Source organism: Corvus hawaiiensis, chromosome 6 (assembly GCF_020740725.1).
Source record: "Corvus hawaiiensis isolate bCorHaw1 chromosome 6, bCorHaw1.pri.cur, whole genome shotgun sequence".
Taxonomy (NCBI): Eukaryota; Metazoa; Chordata; class Aves; order Passeriformes; family Corvidae; genus Corvus; species Corvus hawaiiensis.
Window position 1 is genome coordinate 7,098,531 of NC_063218.1, and position 25,524 is coordinate 7,124,054.

General features: G+C 41.0%; 1 protein-coding gene across 5 annotated transcripts in view; it reads right to left on the reverse strand.

Moving 5' to 3' along the window:
• Window positions 1–740: 740 nt before the first annotated feature.
• The window catches only part of ESR2 (estrogen receptor 2), a 40,855-nt gene continuing 16,071 nt past the window's right edge, over window positions 741–25,524 (reverse strand). For all 5 annotated transcript variants that reach the window (XM_048308241.1, XM_048308242.1, XM_048308240.1 and 2 more), the window contains 6 exons: window positions 23,102–23,218; window positions 14,556–14,855; window positions 9,347–9,485; window positions 6,637–6,770; window positions 4,351–4,525; window positions 741–3,177 (listed from right to left, as the gene is read on the reverse strand). In XM_048308241.1, coding sequence (XP_048164198.1) covers window positions 2,988–3,177; window positions 4,351–4,525; window positions 6,637–6,770; window positions 9,347–9,485; window positions 14,556–14,855; window positions 23,102–23,218 — 1,055 coding nt within the window. In that variant the 3' untranslated portion in view covers window positions 741–2,987. The remainder of the gene's footprint in view (window positions 3,178–4,350; window positions 4,526–6,636; window positions 6,771–9,346; window positions 9,486–14,555; window positions 14,856–23,101; window positions 23,219–25,524) is intronic.

Genomic DNA, 25,524 nt, shown 5'->3' on the forward strand with positions numbered 1-25,524 from the left:
CCCCCACACTCTCTTTTCTGTATGGAAACATGACAGCACTAAAAATGGGTAATTTGAAGGAAGACAGAGGTGTGAAAAAGGTCTCACATTCCTGGAGACAAAGCATTTCACCTGTCTGAAACCATGTTTCTTTAGAAAAAGAGAAAAAAGGAAAAACAGCCAAGGTTGTTTTACCATCTGTCTCCAGTTCCAGACTTGAGAGAGAAAGCTCAAGATGTTTTCCTTATGTGTGCTGTTAAGAAGTTTGGCCTGCCTTCCTTCCTTTTGTCATTCCCCTTTTCTTTTTTTTAACCCACGGCAACTGTCCATCCTTCCTGAGCCAGGTTCACTCACCTCTGTGAACATCCCAGAACTGCAGCACAATTTCTCCAAGTAGCAGCAGCACCTCTGCCAGGTCCCAGCCGAAGCTGAGTTACAGCCAAGCAGTGAAGGAAAGTGGTAAAACAGGTCCTGAGGGCTCCACTTGTTCACACTGAGACTGGAAAAGCCCCCGATATCCAAATGGAAGCGCAGCGTGACAGCTCTGCTCGGGGCTGGCAGGGACAGGGATGTGCTCCACACCAGCAGTGCAGCATCTGAGAGAGTCTGGGGGATCCAGACCCGAGACAAACCCAGCATCTCAAGAGACCCAGGCAGCCTTGTTCAGCCACTGCCACACTCTCTGTGCTGTTGGAGATGTGCATCTTATCCTGATGTGAACACAGCTACATTAATCCAGACTCCACAGCTGTTGACTTTCACTCATTTTAAAACACTGTTAGTAACTTTTAATAAAATTATGTTCAACAAGACAAAAAGTAGGTTAAAATCACATCATTTTCCTGTTTGCACTGTGCTAACAACACCATGTATGAACAACACCACGTGGCACAGAACTGCAGCATTGCCCTTTTACAGAGTCAATCCACAAATTTCTATTTAGAAGGTAATTTCATGATTTATACCCAGTCTTTCCCATTTTCTCTTCAGAAAGTTTGTTCCAAAATTGTACATAAATTCAGCACTTTTAAAGCAAAACAAACAAATCACTTAAACATTTATTTGAAAAACTGTATTAAACCAAAAGATTACACAGGATAAGGAAAACCAGAGAAAAAACAACACAACAGGCAATGAGGCCAAAACACAATCAAGCCCAAGAAATACTGAGACAGGTTTGTTTCACAGGAAAACATCTCTCAAAATGAAAGTACCAATAAATTCCAGACTGTACTCACATTTTTTCCCTTTTTTTCGTTGTAAATATTACACTTCTTTAGAAGGACACTGCTATATTACAGTTTCTTAAAAACAATAAAAAGGCAGAGAGTAAAAATTTAGATCAGCAGCAGCATCTGGTATAGTACAAGATCAAACAGACAATAGATTTGTGTAACTCACTGAAAACTCTTTATGCACCTCCTATAAAAAATACTGTCCTTGGCTTAAAAAAACCACCAAGATTAATGGTTTGACTAATATTCAAAAACTGCAAATGGCGTACTAATCAAAGTCCCTAATGAAATAGACTTATTGGCTCAAAATAGACTTTTGGTGTGGTCCCAATTTATTTCACCATAATGCCCAGAACATTCATGTGCTATATTTAAATGTTTCCATTTAGAGAGACAGTTACCAGAATGAATGATGCCACCCTGCTGATCTCTGGGGTCATCAGCCAGGCCATTTAATCAGTTTTTTTTTACTCAGTGCAGCTTAAACACATGCAGATATCAGCACAAAAAGGAAGTTTAAACCACTACATCTTCAGTGTAATTCAAACAAGTCATCACACTTGCAAAGCAAAGTAGTGCTTTACATTATCCCCATCTTTATGTTATCTTTACATTTACCATTATCCCCATCCTCGCTCTTTGAGGGCTCCTATAAAGATATGAAGACCACAGCACAAGGTGCCATGCATGCTGAGAACAAGCAAGCAGCAAACCTCAGGGCAGCAGACAAAAACAGATCCCCATCCATGTTCCCATCCAGTGCCTCACCCCCTGCAAGAGGTTTTGGGTGGGCAGGACGTAATTCCACACACCAGTCACAGGGGTGGGAAGATTTTGTTTCTAGCTGGTTTCGCAAGGCCTGATCAGCAGATCATATACAAACACAAACAGTTAATATTCACAGAGCAACCTCTTGTACCTAATTATTAGAATAGATTTAACATCATTAATAAATATATAAAACAACATGTTAATCTCACAGACAAAACACATTTCAAAGGTCGGCATTGGCTGAAATATCCAGATAATTTGGTCGTTGTTTAAAGCACTGAAGAATTATAAGCAGAAAACAATGTGAGTGTTAAGAACAGGCTCACAAAATACAAACTTAAGCTCAGTTTAAACTTTCTGCAGAGGCTCTGAACTGACCCTAGAAGCTATTTCAAATGACCTTCAAAGGGAGGCCCTTGCAGCCATTGCATATTTGAGAATAAGCTCCTTTTCACTGTTGTCTGTATCTCGGCACTTTATCTAGATCAGCTGCAGAGCAGGCATTCCCCAGGGACCAGCACACTGAGGTAAACATCTGTCCCAAATGATGCTGTTCTACACTTCACACCACCCAGTGCTGAAAGAGGACATTGTCCAGTCAGTGCTTAGAAGTCTTGCTCGGGGAGTCAGAGACCAAGGTGCTCTCTCCAAGCTCTGGCACAGGCTTCTTCTGCCATTTCAAACCTGTCCCTTTACCTCTCCCTCTCAGTTCTGCCTCTGAGAAGGAGAGGCAGCAATTCCCTGTCCCACAGTGCTGTTCTGAGGCTTGATTTCATAAGGTGCTTTTGCAGAGTCTCAGAAAAGGCACTATAGCAGTGCAGCTGCTACAATGTCAGAAACGCAGACAGAGACGAGCGCCCCATGGCCTCTCCCGAGACACTGATGTGCAAATCCAGAAGGGATGAGAACTCATACGTGGTCACACTTCCGCAGCCCCATCACAGCAGTTCTGTTTTCTCCCATAGCTCTGAAAAAGCCTCACATCTCCAGGTCTCAACACAATTACTGGGGTGCCCCGTTCCACAGACTGTCCCCAGGCTCCATTTGCTCCAAAGGGCCAAACTCAGGGTGTGTGGCCGGGGACTTCCTTTGCCCTCGGAGGGTGTGAGCATTCAACATCTCCAGCAGCAAGTCATACACTGGGACCACGTTTTTACACTTCATGCTCAGGAGATGCTCCATTCCTTTGTTACTGTGCAGGAGAACAGAAAATAACTCAGCAATCTGGTTCCAACAGTGCAGAGAAGAAAAACATGCTCATACTTTCATAGGTTTTTTTTAAATTTGGGTTTAGGAGGATTTAGCTGCTGTGGTCCCTGAGATCACTTAGCACTATCAACAGTAACAACACCCCAATACTTGTTCACAGAATGCCAAAACAGCTCTTGCAAAGCTGTGATGTGGAGTCACATCACAGAGCACAGTCCAGGTGATGGCAGAGATCTGAGCCATGAGACAGGTTCAGGTCTGGCTGGTGCTGGAGCTTCTGCAAGGCCCCCTCTCAAACTCACCCCCAGTTCACAAATTGACTGTTAAAGCTGCCTTTGAGCAGTGTCAGGTTCCTGCTGCTGCCATCTGCTCTCTCAGGAAGCTTATTGCAAAGGTGGCCATTCCCTTTCAAGTGTCCTTATAGATATGCCCAGCTCTCCTTTGTGTACTCCAGCACGGTCCCAGGACATCTTCCCCGGACACACAGTTCAAAGTCAAGCCATGACACAGCTTAGTGAATATCTGGCCTCTGGGTAATAATTTAAAATGAAATTTAAAGCCTCTGTCTCTAAGACCCTGTGTTTCTCTCTGCAGTCCCACAAGCATAGATGAGCAGCTCAAGGAGGTCCAGGAACTGGCAGGGAGCAGAGGAGCCACTTCCCATGGGGAAAACAGGAGCCTGAGATGGCTGTAGCATGAGTCATTTGGCAAAACCCTGTGGCTCCACAGAGAAGACTTTTGGTCTGGGAGAAACATGGCCCCCAAAACCCATTTTGCTCTACCAAAGCCTACACTGCAGATCAGTTTTGGAAGAGATTTTCATTTTGAATGGAAGACTTTTGATGGCTGGGCGGGCTGTTTTTCTGAAGGGCTCAATTTGTGTTATTGTTAAACATTTCAGGCAGACACATCATGAATAATTTAATGTAATAAGGTTAAGACAGCATTTTAGTATCATCACATCACTGAGTGCCAGCAAGCACTTGACTTTACTGCCTATTTTGTTGTGCTAGGAAGCAAAGCCTCACGGTGACAGAGGTGAAGAGCAGCATCAGGACTCCCTCAGGAGCGTTCTGGAGTTCCAGCCACCTCTTTTTTGCTGTAATAAACAAGCACTAACATAACACAAGTGTTACACACACTCTGTAAACTGTACCTGGCATGTCTGACATGAGAGAGGAGCATCAGCAAATTGGCCAGACGAGTTGTCTGCTGCTGTGAGGGAATCCCACTCTTGGCAATAACCCACACCAAAGCCTCTGTGACCACGTTGAGCAGGTGGTGCAGTTTCCTGTTGCTTTCAGGTTCCTCTGCTGACAAGGGAAACACGCCTAACCAGTGAAGAGAAAGAAATATTTGCTGCTAATGAGGAAGAAAAAAAAGCTACAACTGTGAATTTTTTTAATATGTAGTATTTCAACACGATTAGAGAACATACATTCCTTGTCAGACTGTACAAATGATGCTCCATATGCCACATCCAGCCTGAATTTGATGGCCCCATCATTTGCAAAGTGAGCAATTCTCCCAAATCCTCCCAAGATGTGTTGCACACAGAGACTTCAGTCAGCTGAATGGAGGTGCTCTCCATTCGCCAGCGTTTTTTTCCCCTGTACCTTTTTTTTTAAGTATTATTACATAGTATTATGCTTGTTCTAATCCCTTCTTGTTGAAAAATACTCTTTTTCCCTGAGTATATGGTAGGGAGGGAGGGAGAACATGTCAGTGACACTGCTCATAATGACCCCGCTGGTCATGGTCTCCCTCCAGATCACTAAGGGTGTCGTAATACAGCACATGTCTGCACTGAGAAACCTTGAAAGTCAGCAAAAACCAAAAAAAACAAAAGAAGATGTTTGGGGGTATGGACAAGGAAGAAAAGAAATCATCTTGAAGGACTAGAAACACACAATAACATTATTGATAAAGTAGAAGAGACGTGGGAAAAGGGAAAGATAAAACCACAACAGTCCCTCCTGAGATACCTATGGAAGGACAGAGCTCCAGAACACCTTGAAAATTAGGAGTAAATTATTAATTTTGTCAAGAAAGGAGAGTAGGAGAAGGGAAAGAAGAGATATTTTGAGATGTGAACTTTGAAGAAGACTGTAGGGTTTTGTTGGGGTTTTTTTGCCTGTATTTTGTTGTGGATATTTTGGGGGGGAAAACCCTGCTTTTGTTGTCTGTTGAAATAGTGTTATCCACACAATCATAGAATCATCTAGGCTGGAAAAACCTTTAAGATCACCAAGTCCTACCTTTGCTCCAGCACTACCAAGGCCATCACTAAACCGTGTCCCCAAGTGCCACATCTCCACCCCTTTTAAATCCCTCCAGGGATGGTGACTCCACCACTTCCCCAGGCAGCCTGTTCCAATGCCTGACCACCCTTTTGGTGAAGAATTTGTTCCTAATAGCCAATCTAAACCACCCCTGGTGCAGCTTGAGGCCATTTCCTATCATCATCATGAAATCTCATTTCCTCTCATCATCACTGTGGTGTTCCAGCCACTCTTCCCCCAGCCTTTGTCACTGCAGGAGGTTTTTGTGGCCAAAGCACGGGACCCAGCACTTGGTCCTGTTGAAACTCGTGTTGTTGGTCTTGACACATCAATACAGCCTGTCCAGATCCCTCTGAAGAGCCTTCCTACCCTCCAGCAGACCAACACTCCAACCCAAACAAGCGGGCAGACAAATGGGATTTCAGCTGGACTGTTCCCCTTCAACACAGGACTGAGAACTATGCAGCAGTTTCTTGCTGAAAGCAACAGATGTAAATAGTTTAGCTGCTATTTTGTTGTTGGAATTTTTTTTGGTCAACATTAACTACAAAATGTTCTGGAGAAAAAAAATCATTTTACTGCAGGCTATCCTGAACTAGCAAACGCTTGCCTTGTGTAAGAGGCTACAAAGCAAAGCTCCCATCCTGGAACTCATCTTGCAGAACTGTTGAATACTTTCAATTGTTTCTAACCAACTCATTACCATTAAATAGGAACATTTAAGTCCCATTAATCATCACTCAGTTGAGTAACTAGTAATACTAGAATTACTAGAATTAAGAATTAAGGACAGGTTTTTAGAGCTGTACAGCAACTTTACACATGACTGGGATCCACAGAGATAGGAGCAAAAGATCCCTTTGGAAAGGACAGATCCACAGCCTGAGCCATGAGCCCCACCATGTGAGAAGCTTTCAGACTTGGGGTGTTTCATGCTTTTCTTACAACAGGACATTGCCCTATATCCAGCAAATTATACAGCTTAGAAGTTTCTTGAGCAAAAATCTTTACAATCTATCACACAGAACTCCTTTCCTGTTATTCTCTCCCAACAGTGTTTTTTATCATTTGACATTTTGGGGTTTTCGAGGTTGATTTCCCAGCCACCCTCAAAATAAAAGGTACAGTTTGGTGAGTATTAGAGCCAAGCACATACTCACTGGAATTGAGGAGGATCATTGCCTTGACACACAGATACTCCTTGTGCTGCAGTTTCAGCTCTCGGAACCTCGAGGTCATGGCCAGGAGCATATCAAAGATCTCCAAAATTCCCTCTACGCATTTCCCCTCATCCCTATGGAAACACATTCAAAATGTTACCCAAAAAAGTAGAATTAAGGAACTGACTCAGACAGATAAAAGTCAAAGCATGAAAGAGGCTGCAAGAGGCCTATCTATCTCATCCTTAGGAGAATTTAAAAGGCTCTATCATGAAATCTAAATTGAAAATTACCCTGGTATGAAAGGTCAGCATTTATAAGAAACTGATTTTCTATTTAAAGTGCAAGCAGGACCATAAGTATGATCATATTTCTATATCCTCTCAGCCTGTATAATTCTGGATAATCAGCTTGAAATGCTGTAGTGCAGGGCACAGTACCACCTTGAATAACTTTCCAGCTTTGTTTCACAAGGAGTTACCACAACCAATAATATCATGTTTGTACCTAATGGAGGCCCTCAGGACTAGGTGAAAAAGAAAGACTTCCTAAAATAAGTTGCTTGAAATAATAAAACATTTTTAAATAATAAAACAAGTCTTGTACCTATCTCCTAGCATGTTTTTCTGTGTAGGTATTGAAAGGTATTTGGGGTTTTTGTGGTTTGGTTATTTTTATATTTGCAAGTGTTTACAGAATGCAACTTTCTCCATTTTGGATATTAGAAGTGGTCCCGTTTTCTGATCTGAAAAACACACCAAACAAGTCATTCCAATGTGTTTAAAATTCAGCAGTGGCAAATTTCAAACCACTGAAGTTCCTGCTCCACTTTTTGTGTTAATTTTGTTTTAGATGTACTGGACTAAAAAAGTGATTAAGCTCTGCAACACAGTATTCAAAGGGAGGCTTTTTATACTATTTGTAATAGGAGATTTTTTTTCCTCTGTGGTGTTTTTAAGATGAGACAGATTTAAGCACAGCAGTGCAGGAGAATTAAAGAAATTTACTGGATTCCAAGAGAAAGGTGCTGAGCCTCACAGCTGGAGGCAGGCACATGCAGATACCACCACCCAGGGGCAGCAGGTTCTGCCAGCAAACAAGTATTTTTTATTGCCCAGTTTCCTCTGTTCCTCATAGCAAAGAGGAATATTAAGCTTTGGAGAACGACAGGCAGATTCAAAACAAGGACAGAGGTACCAGAGAAGTATTGCCTGCAAAGATTATGTAGGAAATGTATCTGAAGGCTCCAGGGAGACCTTAGAGCCCCTCCCAATGCCTAAAGGGGCTCTAGGAGAGCCAGAGAGGGGCTTTGGACATGGAGGGACAGGACAGGTGGGAATGACTTCAAATGGAAAGAGAGTAGGTTTAGATTAGATATTAGGAAGAAATTCGTGACTGCGAGGCTGCTGAGGCCCTGGCACAGGCTGCCCAGAGAGGCTGTGGCTGCCCCATCCCGGGGACTGATCAAGGCCAGGCTGGATGAGGCTTGGAGCAACCTGGTCTGTGGAAGGTGTCCCTGTCCATAGCAGGGTGGTGGAATGAGATGATTATTAAGGTTCCTTCCAACCCAAACCATTCTAGGATTCTAAGTTCAACTAAGATAAAAACAATCAGGTTGCAGACCAGGTTCATATAAGGATGTCCTAAATAGAATTACATCATGCCCAGACACTTGTAAGGTCCCATTCTGCCATGTCGTGAGGAAATGAAGAAATGCATCAAATATTCTTACTCTATTCAGTACATATTAACTCCCGAACAATTGAATGTATCATATATTTTCAGCAATTTCTGATCATTGCGCTGAACAGTGCAACATGTCCTTGCATTGAATTTTATATGAGCAAATAATATTTATTTCCTCTGTTTTATAAATTAAATGTATTTATCTTATTAGCCAATTTTGCCTATCTTTATCTACAATGATAATTATTGATTCCAAGCCACAGAACTGGTGCAAATTTGAATTTTCCCAGGTTGAAGAGGCTAAAAGACATTTTAAGACTACCCAAGAGAGTAGATTGTTTCCCTGACTTCTGATCAATGTGAAGCTCAGGTCAAATCTTTCTAAGGTTCTGTAGAAAAACATCCTTACTAATCCATATTCTTCCTTCCTGGTACATGATACCACAGAGAAATAACCTTTAAACTTGAAAACACCCTGCTTTACCTTGAAAAAATATTCTTAGTATCCAACAGCAAGCTAGGGGTCTTTAAATCTCTCTTGGCTAGTGCTCCAATGTTGTTATAGCTAACTATGAAGCCTGCTGTAGTGACAGGAACAAAACCAGGTGGGAAACCTATTTAAAATAATTAAAATACTGCCTGACACTATTTCTTTTTAATGAGGGACATAGGGACACATGGACAACGTAGTGCAATGTGTTGCTGTATCTACAGTTTCAGCATCTAGAGACCTGGAACAAAGGGAACAAAACCCACAAAGATGTGAAAAATGCAAAGAAGTTTCACACTCAGTGCCACGGAGTTCAGGAATTTGCAAGTTCAACAATGCTTTTTAAGCTTAGCACTCCTTAAGCCCCTGTAAGGATGTGGAACCTCAGGACATTATTGTTACAAGCACAAGCAAATGATATTGTTAGATGAAATATTAATAACATCTGCCATGTTTAATCCTCTTCCTCTTACAGTTCACCCCACCTTCAAACATGCTAATATGAAGTGTTCTCAAGACATTTATTCCTCTTACCTGTCTAATACAAGGTCTGGTGCAAAAATCAGTTTCCCAGGATGGTCGATCGATCTCCACATCAAACCAATCATTAGAACTTCCATCCAGCAGCTCTCCAAGAGTCTTACTTGGTCATAAAGGCTGAGATCAATGAAGCCTAAAGTGATGAAAATAGCATAAAGTAAACCAACTTGTTAAATTCTCTGTTTTGATAAAGAAGAATGAGTATATGAGAAACAAAAAGAACCAGAAAGAACTACTGGTTGTGAGCACAAGGGAGCACTGACATCCAAAGTGCCAGGCTCCCATTAAAAATAGGAACAAAACCATTTGCTATTATCATTGCCAAATCTTCCACAAAATGTTTGGAATGAAGCAGAGTGGTGTTCTAGTGCCATCAGTCCCACACAGCTGGTAAAACTCAAATGACTGCAGAGTCACCTGCTTTATGTTCTCGCCCTAAAAGAGGAGAGATGTTAGAAAAATTATTGTGAGGGTGAGGCCCTGGCACAGGTTGCCCAGAGCAGCTGTGGCTGCCCCATTCCTGGGACTGTTCCAGGCCAGGTTGTTTGGGGCTCTGAGCAACCTGGTCTAGGGGAAGGTGTCCCTGTCCATGGCAAGGGGTTGGAATGAAGTGATCTTTAAGGTCCCTTCCAACACAACTCATTCCATGATTCTGTGATTTACTTCTCTACAGAACTTATAGCAAGGCCTCAGATAACACTGCAGCACAGGCAGAAGGCAGAGACAGTCACAGCCCACCTTTCCTACTCCCCTGCAAAAAAAAAAAAGATGACTGGGGAAAAAATAATGTCTAGAAGTAAAAAAAAAAAAAAAAAAAAAAAAAAAAAAAGAGAAATAAAATTTACACACCCCAAACCAGAAGATCAGAAGTCTAAATTCTAAATCTAAATTCTAAAAATACAAGTGGGAAAACAGACTGTTTAGTCAAGGAAGAAAATACAGATATGATGAAGAGTTGCTCAGTGATCAAAACCAAGATCAGGCCACAGTTTTCAAAGCTGGGCTCCTTTAGCTCGGGCCCTTTGCAAAGGTGCTCCACTTTCAGGTGAGCTGGCATCTCTGCACTGCATGGTGCCAAATCCTTACAGCCTGGCCACAGCAGCCAGGTTTCCTGAAGTTCTTCTCAGTTGTCCGTGGTCTTAAAATACACACAGTGAGTTTGGGCTGCCAAGGAATCTCTCTGTCAGTAATTTATACAAATGTTCCATGTATTTTAATCTTATTACACTACTCAGCTGGAAGACAGTCAGGGGCTGACATGAACTGGGCAGTGCTCACTTTTATCATCACTGAACGTGCTGCCTTTCTAAACTGGTACAGCGTTGCCTCTGATTTTATAAGAAGGGTAAACAGGAGCCTGGGAGTGGTACCTTCCCTCCTGGATTCCACCATCACAGAATTTACTACAGAATGCACAGCCAACAGATTATCTGCCACACACGCTCATCATTTAAAACTGCTTTTAGGAAAATATTCACAAAAGTGTGAAGTAGTATAAGAACAGACAATGTCAGTTTCCTGGGAAACAACAGCCCAAAGACAATTCAGAGTATATTTAAATAAATATTTGCACCGGCCTGTACTGATTTCTCTAGCATAAAGAAGGAATTATCGGGTTTAAAAACTCTCCCAGCTGAGTGAGGCGTCAGCCCATGTCCCAACATTCAATCTACAGGTTCTTGAAGATACAGATTTATCACAGATGTCATCTGCTAAACTCACATTAGCAGCAGCAGTAGGAACTATGGCCATTGAGCACAGCTGTTAGAAGGACTCTACTTCTCCTTTTCCTAACAATCTCATGCTCCAAAGATCCATGACAGCAAACAACAACCTGAAGCATCAGAAGCCCCATTTAATTTCCTCCAGAGTACCTTAAACTACTACTCTTTCTGTGACTGTATTACGTCCTTTAAATTGTGAGCTCTGTGTACCTCATCATTTAATTAAAAATTGCTAAGACAGACTGAAAAAAACTTGTACTGGATGTGTAAAAACTAGAATAAGACAGACTGCTCTGGTCAGCAACACACTAGGTTGCATAATGAATCCAAATTTCAATATTGTGACAACATCCTATTGATTTGCAATGCAGGTTCAGCAATGAACCATGTTAAACTCTTTTAGACCAGGTCAACAAAGCAAAAGGCAATCACAGAAGCTGTGTTCTGCCACCTGACAACCAAGAATTAAAATATTTGGAATTCAGGAGGAAAAAATCCAGATGTCAGCTTCTATTTTACTGAACAACAAAAAAATACAATCCACCAGGCTGAAAGTACAGACGAAAGTACAGACAAAAGTACAGCCACAGAGTAAAATTCATAACAAAAGACTGATATTAAATATTAAATATGAAACCTCCACAAAATATAAACATGGTTTTTTCCTACTTAGGCAAAAAGTTACTGTTAATAGAAGAAGGAATTTTTTATTTTTTCACTCCCAGTGAGTGTTAAAATAATATCCAATAATAACTTAGAGATGAAAATGGGCTTCTAACCCAGGTGCACAAAAGCAAATACTCAGCTTTTCAGAAAGTAAAATTACTGCTCACTGGGCCATTCGTCGAGAACTCTCTGTTTTTCCCTGAGACATTACCTCCAGTAACCAGGCAGGGATCAACATGATTACCTTCAGGCAAGAGATTTTGAAAAATGAAATTCCATATCCTGAGCTTTAGTCATCGCAGCTTTTTTTAATGAAAAACAAAAAATCAATCCACACTGAAGTAAATGCTCCAGCTGCCATGTAATATGGCAGTGTCACTTGCAATTAGGTGCATATTAAACATTGCATCTATTTTTGTCATTGCTTTAAAATGCTGATTATTTCTGTCCTCTGTAACAGGAGTGTTCAGAAAAAATAAACAGAGATAAGGCAGTGTCAGCATTCCCAGGAACTCTTTTGAAGGGGTTTGGTTGCTTCAATGGGTTTTCTTCATACAGTTCTCCTACTGCCAAGAAAAAGTTTTTATTTCTGACATATGTTGAAAATAAACTAAAAGTGACTGATGCCAAAATTGGGGGTGATTTGGAAACTGATCTTGTAAAAAAATAAAAATAATTAATCTTAACTAGCTGAGGTTTTGGGTTTGTGGGTTTGTTGGTTTTTTTTTAAAAAGGTGACAGAGTTAAAGAATAGAAATTAATAATAATCAGAAAATGGAAAAGATTAGGCTGGGGTTTTTCCCCACTGAAATATTGGTTAAAATGAGGTCATCTTCCAAGACCAATCTTCCTGCACAATTCACTTCCTACCAGATTAACATGACTGTGTGGCGTCCTCTGAAATGGCACCTTTTAATCAAGTTTTTATGATTAGACAAGAAATTATATCAATAGATACCATTTAACCCCTTATGGTTACTTACTTCACAGTTATTTTCAGAGTTTCTTAAGCCAGGAAAAATAAGGATAAAGGATTTGGTCTCTCTGTTTGAAACATCCCACATTAACTGCAAAACTATCATCAATTTGCAGGTGTCTTGTGTGGTTTGAGATGCTCTGGGGTGCAAACATCTCCTCCCCAGCAGCTCAGCAGCTGGCCTGGAATCTGCACACCCCAAAACCATCACACCTGGACCCTCCAACACAGTGGCTGAGACTGCTCTGCCCCTGGGAGCTGTGTTCAGCAGCTGGAGCTGGAAGCACATCAGCCACTCCACCTAGACCTGAAACAGGATGTGCTTCCCTGACGCTAAATTCCTAATTTAAGGATTATACGAAATATTCTCCTCCGAGTTTGCTTCGTGTACTGTGCACACACTGTGCTTCTGGAGGGAAGGGTTCCTGTCATGTTTCCCCATGTGGGTACTCCAGCAGCAGGAGCTCTTTGCAGTGCACACCGTGACAAGGGCAGGGCACGCACCAGCACGCTCTGAACACCTTCAGCATAAAATACAGCAGAGGATCTTTGGAGTGCTGGCTCCCAGTGATGCCATGAAGATTTTTGCCTTTTCTTTTATACCCCTGTTATACCTTTTTACAACTTCTGTATTCCTAGTGCGTTTTGCCTACATTCTTGGACTTGTTTGTCAAGTTAAGAGACTAAACATTTTAGAAGCTTCGTAGCTGGGGATCAATGTGCCCCAGACCCCAAGGTCCTCTCCAGAACACATTCTGTAAACCAAGATAGAACCATCCTGGGGAAAGTTCCTTGGGGAGGGGGGCTCATTTGAGCCTCTCATTGGGGAATCTTTGATAGATATGCTAATTAGAAAAACCTATAATGTTATACCCAATGTTGGGAGGGGGGACACAGAGACAGACTCGGTGGGGTGCATCTCAATGCATATGACCTGGATGTGTGCACCTAAGGATCCTTAAAAATAAATACCAAGGTAAAATCCCTTTTCCCCTTCTAACTGTGTATGACTCTTGATTTTAAGACCAGGAAAAGGCATCACCAGCAGTGCACTCTATCTGAAGCTCAGGATCAAGCCCCATACTGCTATAAGTCCACCAATTATTCCATGCTTTTAACTCACTTTTAATTTTTATTCTGCCTGTTTTAGTCAGGGTAATTCATGGAGAAGGATCTGCAAATGCTCACCATTTCTTTTGAAATGGTTTGTGAGAAGTTAAATGGTTCATTGCCGTGATGCCATGGACACATTTGAGACATTCCAGGCGCTAACACAGACAGTTGTATTGCAGTGCATGTTCTTGCTGTTGCCAACAACCAAAAGAACCCTTACTGATTTTTGTTTTGGAAGAGTGCACATGATAAATCTGAGATCAATACTGTGCTTCACTGATGTTTTTCTGTAGCGGCTCTGTCAAATGAAATTATTTCAGACCCAGGACTTGGACACCCTTCAGTTATCACTAACTGTACCAGAAACCTTCTATCAGGACTCAAGGAAAGAATTTGGTGTTAAACGAACCTTCTAAATCAGCTTAATCATGTATTTATAGCTGATGAGGTAGAAATTACATACAACACCAGCTCTGCTTTATAGCAAAATGAAGAAGTATTTGAGTAAGAACAGACAGCAAATTCTGGGTTATATTGTGTATAAATCAAAATACATCCAGGTTAATTACTGAGAGCAATAAACTCTCCATTACTTTGCAGGACAGAAAGCTTGACTTTCATACCATGTACCTACTGTGCTATTCTGTCTTTTCAGAGCAGAGGAGGACACACTGATGGTAAAACCATTGCCTGAAACAAATAAAAACAAGCCTGAATTTCTTACCAGGAATTTTCTTGGCCCAGCCAATCATGTGCACCAGCTCTTTGTCCGCCAGCTTTGTCAGGGACATCATCATGGAGGCCTCGGTGAAGGGTTTGCTGGGCCTGCTGACCAGCACGTGGGGTGGCTCGGCTTCCAGCAGCGTTAGCACGAACTGCTCCGGGCTGACCGTGCTCAGCAGGATCTCCTTCACCCGCGTCGCCGCCTCGTTGTATTTCTTGGCTCTGCCAAGGCAATGCACCCGATCCTCGGAACCGCGGTGGCTGCGCAGGATTCGGTACCCGCAGCGTTCTCTTCTTGAGCCTGGTGCGAGAGGCACGTGGTTGGCATTGGAGAGTTTTTCCCCTCAGGTTTCATTATATAAACCCAAATACTTGGGGAGGAGGGTGAAAACCCTTTAATATTGGATGTTCTAATAATGATCATTAAGTTTCTGGGACATTCAGCATGGACTTAACTTTGTTCCTGCTGACTTCAGCTGAGGGGTTTTATTTATTCTACTAAACAGAAATGAAGTTTAAAAATGTTTGGTTTTGAACTTTGGTTAACTCGATTTAAAAGTCCAGTGGGAAACTCCCATTGACATCAAAAAGATATAAATCGGATCTTTAAAGGCAAATAAAGATAGCTGATTGTAAATTCTGCTTTATATGTAAACTGGGGGAATAAAAGACTTGAAAGCCTGGGCCAAGTTACAGATTAAATGCCTCAGGAACAAGCACAGCTGGGCTTCAGAGTTAGCTGGATGTTCAGCCAGGGATTTACAAGATTCAACCCATTTTCTCCCCATGCTCCCAAAAAGCCAGCAGAAGTTTCTCCAAAGGGAGTTCAGGTATCTACAAATAAGAGCAGACACCCTGTTTGGAGCTCTGTCTGCAGAAGGCTATTTCTATTGCAAAGAGCAGTCCTTTACATTCCTGGACTTAATTAATTGTTCATTCTGACAAAACTAAGCATTGTCCAATTCTTGGTCAGTGTTATTGGTAGCATCACTATTACCTGTTTTTGCATAGTTGCCAAGGAAAGAGTCTAAAAGCTTCTCCAAAACTACAATATTTGTAAAAGACTCAGTTATAATTCTACTCCAGTTAGCAAAGAGGTCCAAGCATAAGCCAAATAAAAATAAGGGTAGTGGGGGCACAAAAAATTGATTTCAGATACTGTTGACAAGGCTTTGTCTTGCTAAATAAGATGCTGGGTGAATGCAGAGTCTCAGGCTCATGTGGCAGAGGAACCTCAGGTGGAAGTGGCTTTTCAGGTCATAGACCTGTCACATCTTCAGCAGCTGTCAAACAGCATTTGGGTCAGTCTGTGGGAGGGGTGAATGCAAAGGCCAGCCAGGTACAACCTCACTGAATAAAGACCAACAGTGTCTTCCAGGACTTTTAGGATGTGGACCTTTCAGTTGCACGTGGCTCTCACGCTCTCTCTTGCTGCCTGTTCAGGAAATCATGTTGGATGTAGAAGAAAGTTAAAGAAGTCCTCATTAAAGAAGTTCTTAATATTAGAGGACATGGTTTCCCTGGAAATCCAAGAGACTGGAGAAGACCAACAGGCAAAGCTGATTCAATGAACAGACCTCAGGCAAGAGGAGTAGGATAAGAGCAAGTGGGATAAGAGCAAGTGGGATAAGCCATTTGGAGCTGGAAGTATTTTTCAGCTGGAAGTCCGGCTTACGGCCTGCACCATTTGGAGCAAAGATGGTTTTGCAACTTTGAAAGGGATGTGGGTATGATGAAATGGGCTGAGTGCAGACAGGATATTTGCACAAATAATGGATTGAAGGAAATAAATAATTTGTAGAACCAAATGCTGAGCCAAATGACAACTAGCTAGAAGTTTCCAGAGCAGATGAACAGCAGTTAAGGAAAGGTTACACACCAGCAGAGACAGACAGAGCGTGAGACATTATTTTATGTAGATTCATGGAATGAGACTTTATGAAAATACCCCAAAAAAGGTTCCCTGCCGAACTACAAAAGTAACAGAGCAATTTCTTCCCACTTGGGCAATTCCTTCCTGAAGAGAGGCAAAGGCCACCAAGGCATAGACTATTTTCTACAAAGACACCTGGATAATGCTGTGAACTCTGTGCTAAGCCTCATTTCTTGGCTAATGCACAAAGGTCAAGAGGAAAATCTTGAAGTGGTTTGTCAGCTACCAAAAAACACTAGAATGGCACAGTGGGCTGCAGACTGTTCTGAAATCCTGTAGTGCACAGTAATGTATTTTCCATCAGGGAAGACAAAGAGGAAAGGCTAACAGTGAAGTAGGCAAATGAAACAATAGTACAGCTGGAGACAGATGAGGAGGTGCCCAGGGCTAGAGAGATCCATGGCTCTGATCTCCATGGCATGGGAGAGACCATAACCACAAGGAAACACAGCACATTGTTTTCACTGTTCAGAAAGCTGAAGCACATTTCCCGTGGGCACCTTGAAATACAGAACAAGAAAAATATTCTATAGGAATAGAAGCCACACGCAGGGTAGAGTAAAAATTTTCTTGGGCTATCAAAAAATACCAAACGCTCTGTGACATGAATAGTTTTTGTTCTCCGGTATCTGGTGGAGCTGTGAAACACCCCAAAAGAAGATGCAAGAGCATCAGTCTTTGCACATATGGAAAGTCGTTCAGCTGGGGACCTTATCTAAAGTGATAATGTCGGAAAAACTACTGGCTTAAGAGGGAACTGGAGAGAGGAGCCTGATGTGCCTGATGACACAATAAGGAAGAAATTCCAACAGTTTTGACACACCTGCCAGAAGCAACATGTGTTCAAGGAAGCACTTGCAGCCAGCTTTTATTGGCTGTAGTTCAGAGTCTGGCACTGAAGTGAACCAAGTGTGCTCTTGTGGGGCTCTGTCATGCTGTCACCCAAACTTCTCTGTGGCACTGAAGATATCAGTCCTTTGGTGCCACGATCTGAGTCATCCTCTCCAATTCACTGTTGTAAAGTTAACATTTTGTAGCCTATAAATATAAATTTAAGCTTATAGAAAATATAAACACATAGGTAATCAAACATACTTTAATGAAGGTCACAGAAATCAAATTTAAAAACAATATAAAAAGTAGTCCAGCATTCTGTTCTAATTGACAAAATCTTGAATAATTTCCATCTGCACAGCTGCACTCCATGCTCCATCTGAAGGTAATTCAGTCAGGTTATGATTTTGAGAGTATTAAAGGCCTCAATACTTGGGGAGGGTTCTTACTGGGAACTAGTAAACCTCTTTAAATTACTTCAGGTTGTTTAACTGAATCAAGTTTCTTATATAACCAGTTCTTATTATAAAAATATGCTCCATTTAAAACATAAACCAAATTTCTATAATCACATTACCAGTGCAGAAAGCCAGATTAGGAGTACTACATTTCTGCATTAAAAACTTGCTACTAAAGAAAAGACAACTGATGACAAAAGCAAGGTGGGAAAAAGCCCAGCCAAAGCAGATTCTGAGTTATTTGTGGTGGTTTTTATTCACCATATATTGCCAAAGCAGAACTAGGCTGAATCACTGAGCCATGTGCATAAAAGGTACTTAAAAGAGATACCATTTATTAACACTTTCTGGTTTTTTCTGCTTGCATTTAAAGAACAAGAAAACTATATTTAAGCTTGCTAGTCAACTGACACAGCAGAAAACACCAGCCTTTCAAATTAAAACAACAACTTTCAATGACATAAAGGAGCTTCTTTACTTTCTTTTAAAATCCAAAGTTTAGGCAGGACTGAGAAATTCTACCTATACATCCATTAGCATGCAACAGACATGTATACGTGTTTCTAAAACTGTATTTTATAAATAATTATCAACCAGCCTAATGTTTTGCTTAAGTAGACACAGAGATGTGGATAAATGTGTGTAAAGGCAGAGCAATAAAATACAGCTTCCCAGATTAGGGACTATCTTTGACTATACCACAAACTCCCTAACAGTACTTAATAGCTTATATTCATTTCTATTAAGGTAATTCAGGCAATTGCAGAAGTGCAAAATGATCAAATCCCTCATTCTTCCTACCATGCTCTCCTTATTTAGAGATATTTTGTGAAAGAAAATTGCTGCATTCAGCTGAGAATGATGGACCAAGGGCAAGACCTTGAGCTGCAGCACCACAGACCACATGAGTAAATGACCCCAAGATATATGAAATAAGGCACATTGAAAAAAAGGTCATTAAAATGAGCCTGTTGTTCACTCAGCCAGGAACGAGCCACAGCAGGTACTACTGGCAGTAAAGCACACTATTTTTCAAGCTTTGCAAATTCTCTGAAAATCACAAATGCTGTCTGATATGGTGGGCAGTTACATGGCATGTTGCCCTTCATGCTGATTTTGGTCCCTGGCAATGGCTTATATAACTAATCAGTTCTGTAGCAACTGCAGATTCTACCACTGAATATATTATAATCAGTTTTTGAAAGTATTTGAGCTTAAAACTGGCTCCAATACACATTAGTAAATCATTATCACTCCAGTTGCCTTTGAAAGCAAATATAAATGTTCTGGTGACTACATATTCCAGAGCAGAGCTGCTGACAAAGGAGCTGCCGTCTGCCTGTGTGCACATGAAAACATGAGCCTCAATTATAGTGATTGCTATAAAAGCTAAAATTCAATTAATACATCTGATGTCCGGAGAATGGCTTGAAATATTTTGTCCTCACTTATTTTCTGTGTGAAAAGTACTTTACAGTATTTCAACTGCACACAGCAACCACACACAGGAGAAAGAGCCAAATCCTGAACCAGCCCACAGAGAAATCCGTTTTCCTTCCTGCAAACTTGTTGAATGATGCCAGGATTCAAGAGCAGCATCTCTCCATCACTTTTGAGTGTGGCCTCTCAGCCTCCTCACTTGGGGCTGAAAGGAGCTTTATCTTTGGAAAGATTTCAACAAGTTGAGAAGTGACACATGGGGGAAAAGATATAGAGCAGGGCATAGGAGGGAAATAAAAGTCAGGGAAACTGAAAACTCCTTATGAAAGAAGGTCTATTTGAGCCTCAGGAAGCAAACACAAAGCAAAGCAGGGCATAGCTGCTCCAAGAGTGCAAAGTGATGAAGAAACTGCCTTTGACAAACAGTCCAAGTCCATTTCAGCTCCCCAGGTAAACACCAGAAAGTTCCAAGAGAAGATCAGTTTTATCCTGATCTATTTTATTCAATTTTGCTGGACAGAGTTCATTGCAGTTTTTCTGTTTTCATTGTTCCTGATGACAGTGCAATTCTTCTGGTAATTATTTTTCTACCACTGTTAGTAGTCCTAGTGCCAAACTTTAGCAGTAGCTTCCTTGTTTGAAACAGCACAGAACATGGACTTCCTGCAGAGGCAGATGCAGTGTCTAAGACCCTCATGCTTTTGGCAATGATGGTATATTTTGTAAGAAAATCCATTATCACCTTAGTGATAGGTACCCCTAAGCTAGCCTCCACTAAAATACAAGTGGCTTGTTGGGCTGACTTCTTAACATTTCTGAAGGTGACGACATCCTAAAGAATTTCAGACCAGGAAACTCCAGAGCAATGCTCTTCTACTGCCTCCTACTGCACTGAAGATGGCATGTGCTGCTTAATCACATTTAGACACAGAAATGTATGTTTTAAACACACAAGTATCTGTGTGTTTTTCTCAAGGTGTCTATTGATAATATGCAAAGGGAGGATTTAAAGATACGATGGGAATGGTGTTGAGATTTTAAGAAGAGTACAAAGTGGTAATTGAACTTCTTTTATCGCTCGTGCTGGACACAAGTCTCCACTGAACAAAAATGCACTCACAAACCATTCTATCCCATTCAGGGCTTTAGCAGATGTGAACCAATCCATTCACCAAGTGACCTCAGAAAGGAGCAGAGATGCAGAAAAGCCTTCATTAAAAACAAAGTGTTCTCTTTTATGGCTTTCTACAATAAAATTTTTTTATTAAAGCACAGTTCTAGTGAGAAAACATTTGACAGATAATTGCCGTGGTCTGCGGGAAAAGGCATTTACATTTCACTCAAGAAATACTCTCTTAAAATCTGTCTGGTTTAAATGTCTGTCACCATGTGTCCATACATCTGCATTACTCACAGGTGCCACTTAACTCATCAGGTGATTCAGACAGTTCTGAGTTTATTTTTATGCTCTTTTTTCTGAGATTAAATTGTTCAGACTCTCAAATTAAATTCTCGAGAGTTTCAACTTAAGTGCTACTATTTTAAAAACTAAGTATTTAAAAATACAGCTCTTTGTTTCAGTTATGGGTTCAATCTGTCATTTTTCATCTGGCATAGCCATCAATGTCCTGCAGACAATAATTTTTGTAGGAAGACATGTTTATGAATATGTGACAAGATTCAAAGGAACACAGGCTTGGATATAAGTGTATGCTATAATTTTTTACTTGTAATACTACAGTACCTATGAGGTATAATCACACACCTGGACTTTCTGGGCAGCTAGAATAAAATTATTAATTTAAAGCAAGCATTGTGGAGGTCTACCTTACAAGATCATTCTGGAATCAGTCTTGACAAAGCCTTTCCAACTCCAGAACTGGGGCTTGGTAGAAACCTCCATTGGAAAAACTTTGAGCAAAATTCTCAGTCATAAAGATGACCAGTAGCACCATTCAGAAAGTTAGGTTTTGAAAGAAGTCCTATTTGCAGGCGTAAGGCTTTCCTTTCTGGAGGTTAGACCAAACACCAATAAAAGTTGAGATCCATCATCTCTGCAGGAAAAGACAGGAGCTTCACATAGAAAAAACCGTCTGACTTGAGCAAAAGAAACTAAATGTACTTTAGGAGTACAAAAATAATACAAGGAACAGTTGAAATTTCAGTTCTACACTGGCAGTTATCAGCTAGGAATGAACAGGGAGGCTGCAATCGTAACATATCAAGGTGTGACAATGAACTGCCAGCATGATGTTACCTTGAAAAAGGCAACAAGGATCCTGGGTTGGGCACAGAAAAAAGCTCCTGCAGCAACAGAAATGTATTACTGTTACTGCAGTGAGGAGAGCCACTGGAATGCTGTCCATGATTCTGGCATCCAAGTGCAAATTGGGTTATCTCTGCCTGGAGCAGGTGGAGGGACAAGCTACCCTGATGATTTCCAGATTCTGTCTACTTTCCTATTTTGCAAGAGAAGAAGTTTTCTTGGTTTATTTAGCCAACTAAAACAAAGGTTGTGAGGGGATATGATGCAGTCCTTAAACAAAACCAGGCCGTTAACAACAAAGAGAAGAGGAGTCTTTAAGCTGAAAGACAATGTTGTCACAAGAAAAAATGAACATTAATTGTCCGGCAATAAATGCAGGCTGGAATTCTAAAGAATGTTCCTAATGAAGGAAGTTATATTTTACAATCAGTCTTCAGATCAAAGCTGTAGGAGGATGAAAACAGTGCCTAGTTTTGAAACAGAAATAGGTATCTACATTAAATGGGATGAAATGAGATGCACGCCTGCAAATCATGGAGAGCCAAACACAGTGACTTTCTCCTTTCCACTCCAGTGTTCTTATGGGATATTTTTCCAGCCTGTTTCTATTACATACATTGGGGAATCTATAAGAAACAGCAAACCTTGACTGTAAACATACATTAGACTGAGACATCGTTCAAATTATTTTCTTCTTAAAAGTAACTTTTAAAATATCATCTATTAAATGCACAACTACATTGAAGTCACATCACTTGTAAGTATGAGATAGGAATAAGAGAAAAGGCTGGATAATTCTGAGTGGTGCACTGACAAACAGTGGTTGTTCACTATTTCTTTTGGTGGAAGAGCTGTGGGGCATCATCTAAAGATAGCTTGTTCAAAAAAAAGAACTGCCCTCCCACTGCCTTCCCCTCGCTGCCCCACCAAAGCCCCACACAAAATCCTGGCAACCTCAGAGCTGGTTCTTCACAGGATGGGTGGCCAAGCTGCTGAGGAATGTTGTAGGTGCTAAGCCTTTATGGGATTAAAAAGAGAGACAATAGAAAACCTGTCATGCTACTAATGTCCCCAGCTGCTAATTTTTGGAAGCTGAGAACTGACAGCAGTAGTTCCACATAGGTGCTGGCCTCATTCTTATACTCCTCCCGAGGCACCCACCCTTGCCACTGTCAGAGGTGGAATACAGGTGAATTAGCTGCTGCTTCCTTGTGACACTACTGTTCCTGCAGTGCATCCAACCAGCAGAGCAGACACAGGCTCGTTTACCTCTCATTAGCAGAGACTGTCTCTGGAAGGCTCTGGAAGCAGCAGCTCTTGAGTTCTCATTCTGCATGGAAGTCACCTGCCTCCCCGAAGCTCTGCAGAGGTCATATGGTTTTCAAAACATGCTTAACCTACACCTTACCCCTTCCCACAGGTTTTCTTCTGAAAATGACAAGTCTTCCTCAGCTTTAAGAATCAGTTAATTCCTTCCTATAAAACCAGCTTAAACCTTGATTTAATTGTTGTGCCTTCTTAGGATTCCAAGGGGAAAAAATATACAGAATTGGCTGAAGGGAAGAAAGAAAAAGCCAGCAAAACCCAAGCTAAGAACGTGGACATGCCAAACTCACCACATTTCATCATCCCCACTTCGTAGCATTTCCGTAGCCGGCAGGCCTGGCAGCTCTTGCGCCGGTTTTTGTCTATTGTGCATTGATTGGTGGCTGGGCAGATGTAATCGTTGTGTCCTGCAGCAGGGCAAGAAGGGAAAATTCAACAGTTCCAACTATCTTGGTCATTTCCCAAATCAGGAACGTTCCTGACTGTAAACAGCTCGACTTTTTCCACGTGCATATATCTAAACTCCATTAACTGATGCAAAAATGCGTATTTATCCTATATTATAAACATCAACCTGTGGCCTCATAATTAACCAGATGGTATAGCTCAGCTTTATACTGGTGACTGTCAGATAACCAAGCACCTTCTAAAACCAACTAATTTTTTGAAAATGGAACAATGGAACATACACTCTTGTGGAAATTTGCTCTCAATCTCCAATTTCTTACTGTATATTGGGAGCCTATAGCTGGCAGATACGAGGTTTTAATTTTTTTTTTCCTCAGCAGAGTTGAAAAGAGCAGCTTCAGTCCTGCAAAGATTTAAGTAAACTACAGCTCTATTTACTGAACTCTGATGTGGTGAGTTCCAGGAATGAAGAAGCCTTTGGAGGATTGACCCCGGACCAAAGTTAACAAAAAAAAAAAAAAAAAAAAAAAAGACCAAGATAGAAAGCAGAGTGGTAGTAAATAATGCATCCTGTAACTGCAAAGCAAAGCACAAGTAGAGGCTGTAAGTTTTAGATATTCTGGACAAGCATTTATCTCATTTTCATCAGTTTTCATTGCATCCTCTTTTGTTCTCTTCTTACTCTTTCCCATCTCACCTCATTTCCACCCAAACCCCTTTACTTTTTACTTTACTGTATTTCATTAATCAATAATCTGGTCCAAAGGTTTATTACTGTAAACTGGACTTGGGTACGCTCCTGGTGTAAACACAGTTGAATCATCTCCTGCCAAATACTGGGACTATCTCTTGCACCAATTACCAAAAAATGCAAAAAATATTCACTCATTTACTTTTCTTAATATCTTTTCTCCCAGGCTGCTTTTAAAGTTGGTTTTGGTTTTTTTTCCCCCAACCAAGAATAAGATCAGGCAAAAATACTGCTACTTGAGTGAATTTTTTTTCACTTGGTGCAAATCCAAGAGTTCATGTCCCCAAGAGTAATTATTTAACTGAACCATTGTGACTATTTCTGTGCAAAATTAGAATTATTTTAACCTTGAATTTTTGAACCAGCAATTTTAAAAAGAAGAGATCAGGTTACAGTTTGTCCCATTTCCTACTGGCAGATATGACTGAAAAACAAATTACTGTTTATGACTCTTCACACAACATGGGGGGAGAGGAGGAGGAAGCTCTCTGTTGCACACAGGAGTATAAAGTAATTTAAAACTCTTGTGGCCTTGGGATAAATTAACTTGCAGGCAGACATCCAGTGATGTGGGACAAACAGACAACACTACAAACTCAGACCACACACAGTTGCTCAGTCATACCTTCTAATTTTAATTAGACATGAGCCCAACATTTTGGTCTATGGCAGGCCCAGAAAGTCTTTTATTTTAACATAACTGTTGCAACTGAGTGCTTGATAGTGCTTTATGCCAAGAACTGGCTTTCTTTGTCTTTTTTTATCCTTTTATTTGAATTACAAACACTGTTACCTGACAGGATACACTGAGGCGTACAAAAGACCACAGTGGGTAACTTGCTGGTGGCTCAAGCACATGTGAGCAACACAGAGAAGGCAAACAATTTACTTGACAGAAAACACCTTGAGATCAAATTCAGTCTCCATTTGTTACAAACTGGACACAGAGTTCTCTTCAATTATTTTAGAAATCAAAAGTACTTGCACCAGCTTGTAGAAATTGCTATTCACCTGTCCAGAATTTGCACAATGAAGTGAAAGGGCAAAACAAGTTCTGAATTAAAGTTGATTCTCCTAGTGGCACCAACTCTGCCATATTGAGCCAAAAGAAAATATCTGAAGATTGCTAAAGGCTTTGCAGGCAGAAGAGGAAGGGGAACATTAAAGACCAAACAGCAACAGGATTTTCTGCACTGGTATCCACGTGTAGCAGCCAATGTCAACAGAAATTATTTTCCACCAAAAGATCCCAGACAAGGCCAAAGAACAGGATAACTAGGCCAAGGTTAAAGAAACCAAAGTGCCCCAAAGCTGCAGTAGGGTCCTGAGTGACTTCCACTGGCTGTGGCAACAAACGTGAAGCCCCACATTTACTTCACACTGCAGCCACACAGCAAGCTTGAACTAAATACCAAATATTTAAGAGTTTAAACATGGAAGTGGGAGTCTTAGATAGAGATATCTGACAGAGTAAGAGATACTGCAGTGCAGGCTCTGAGGGGTGGAGGCTGAGCATTAACAATAATCAGGTTAGTACCTGATACATGCTACACA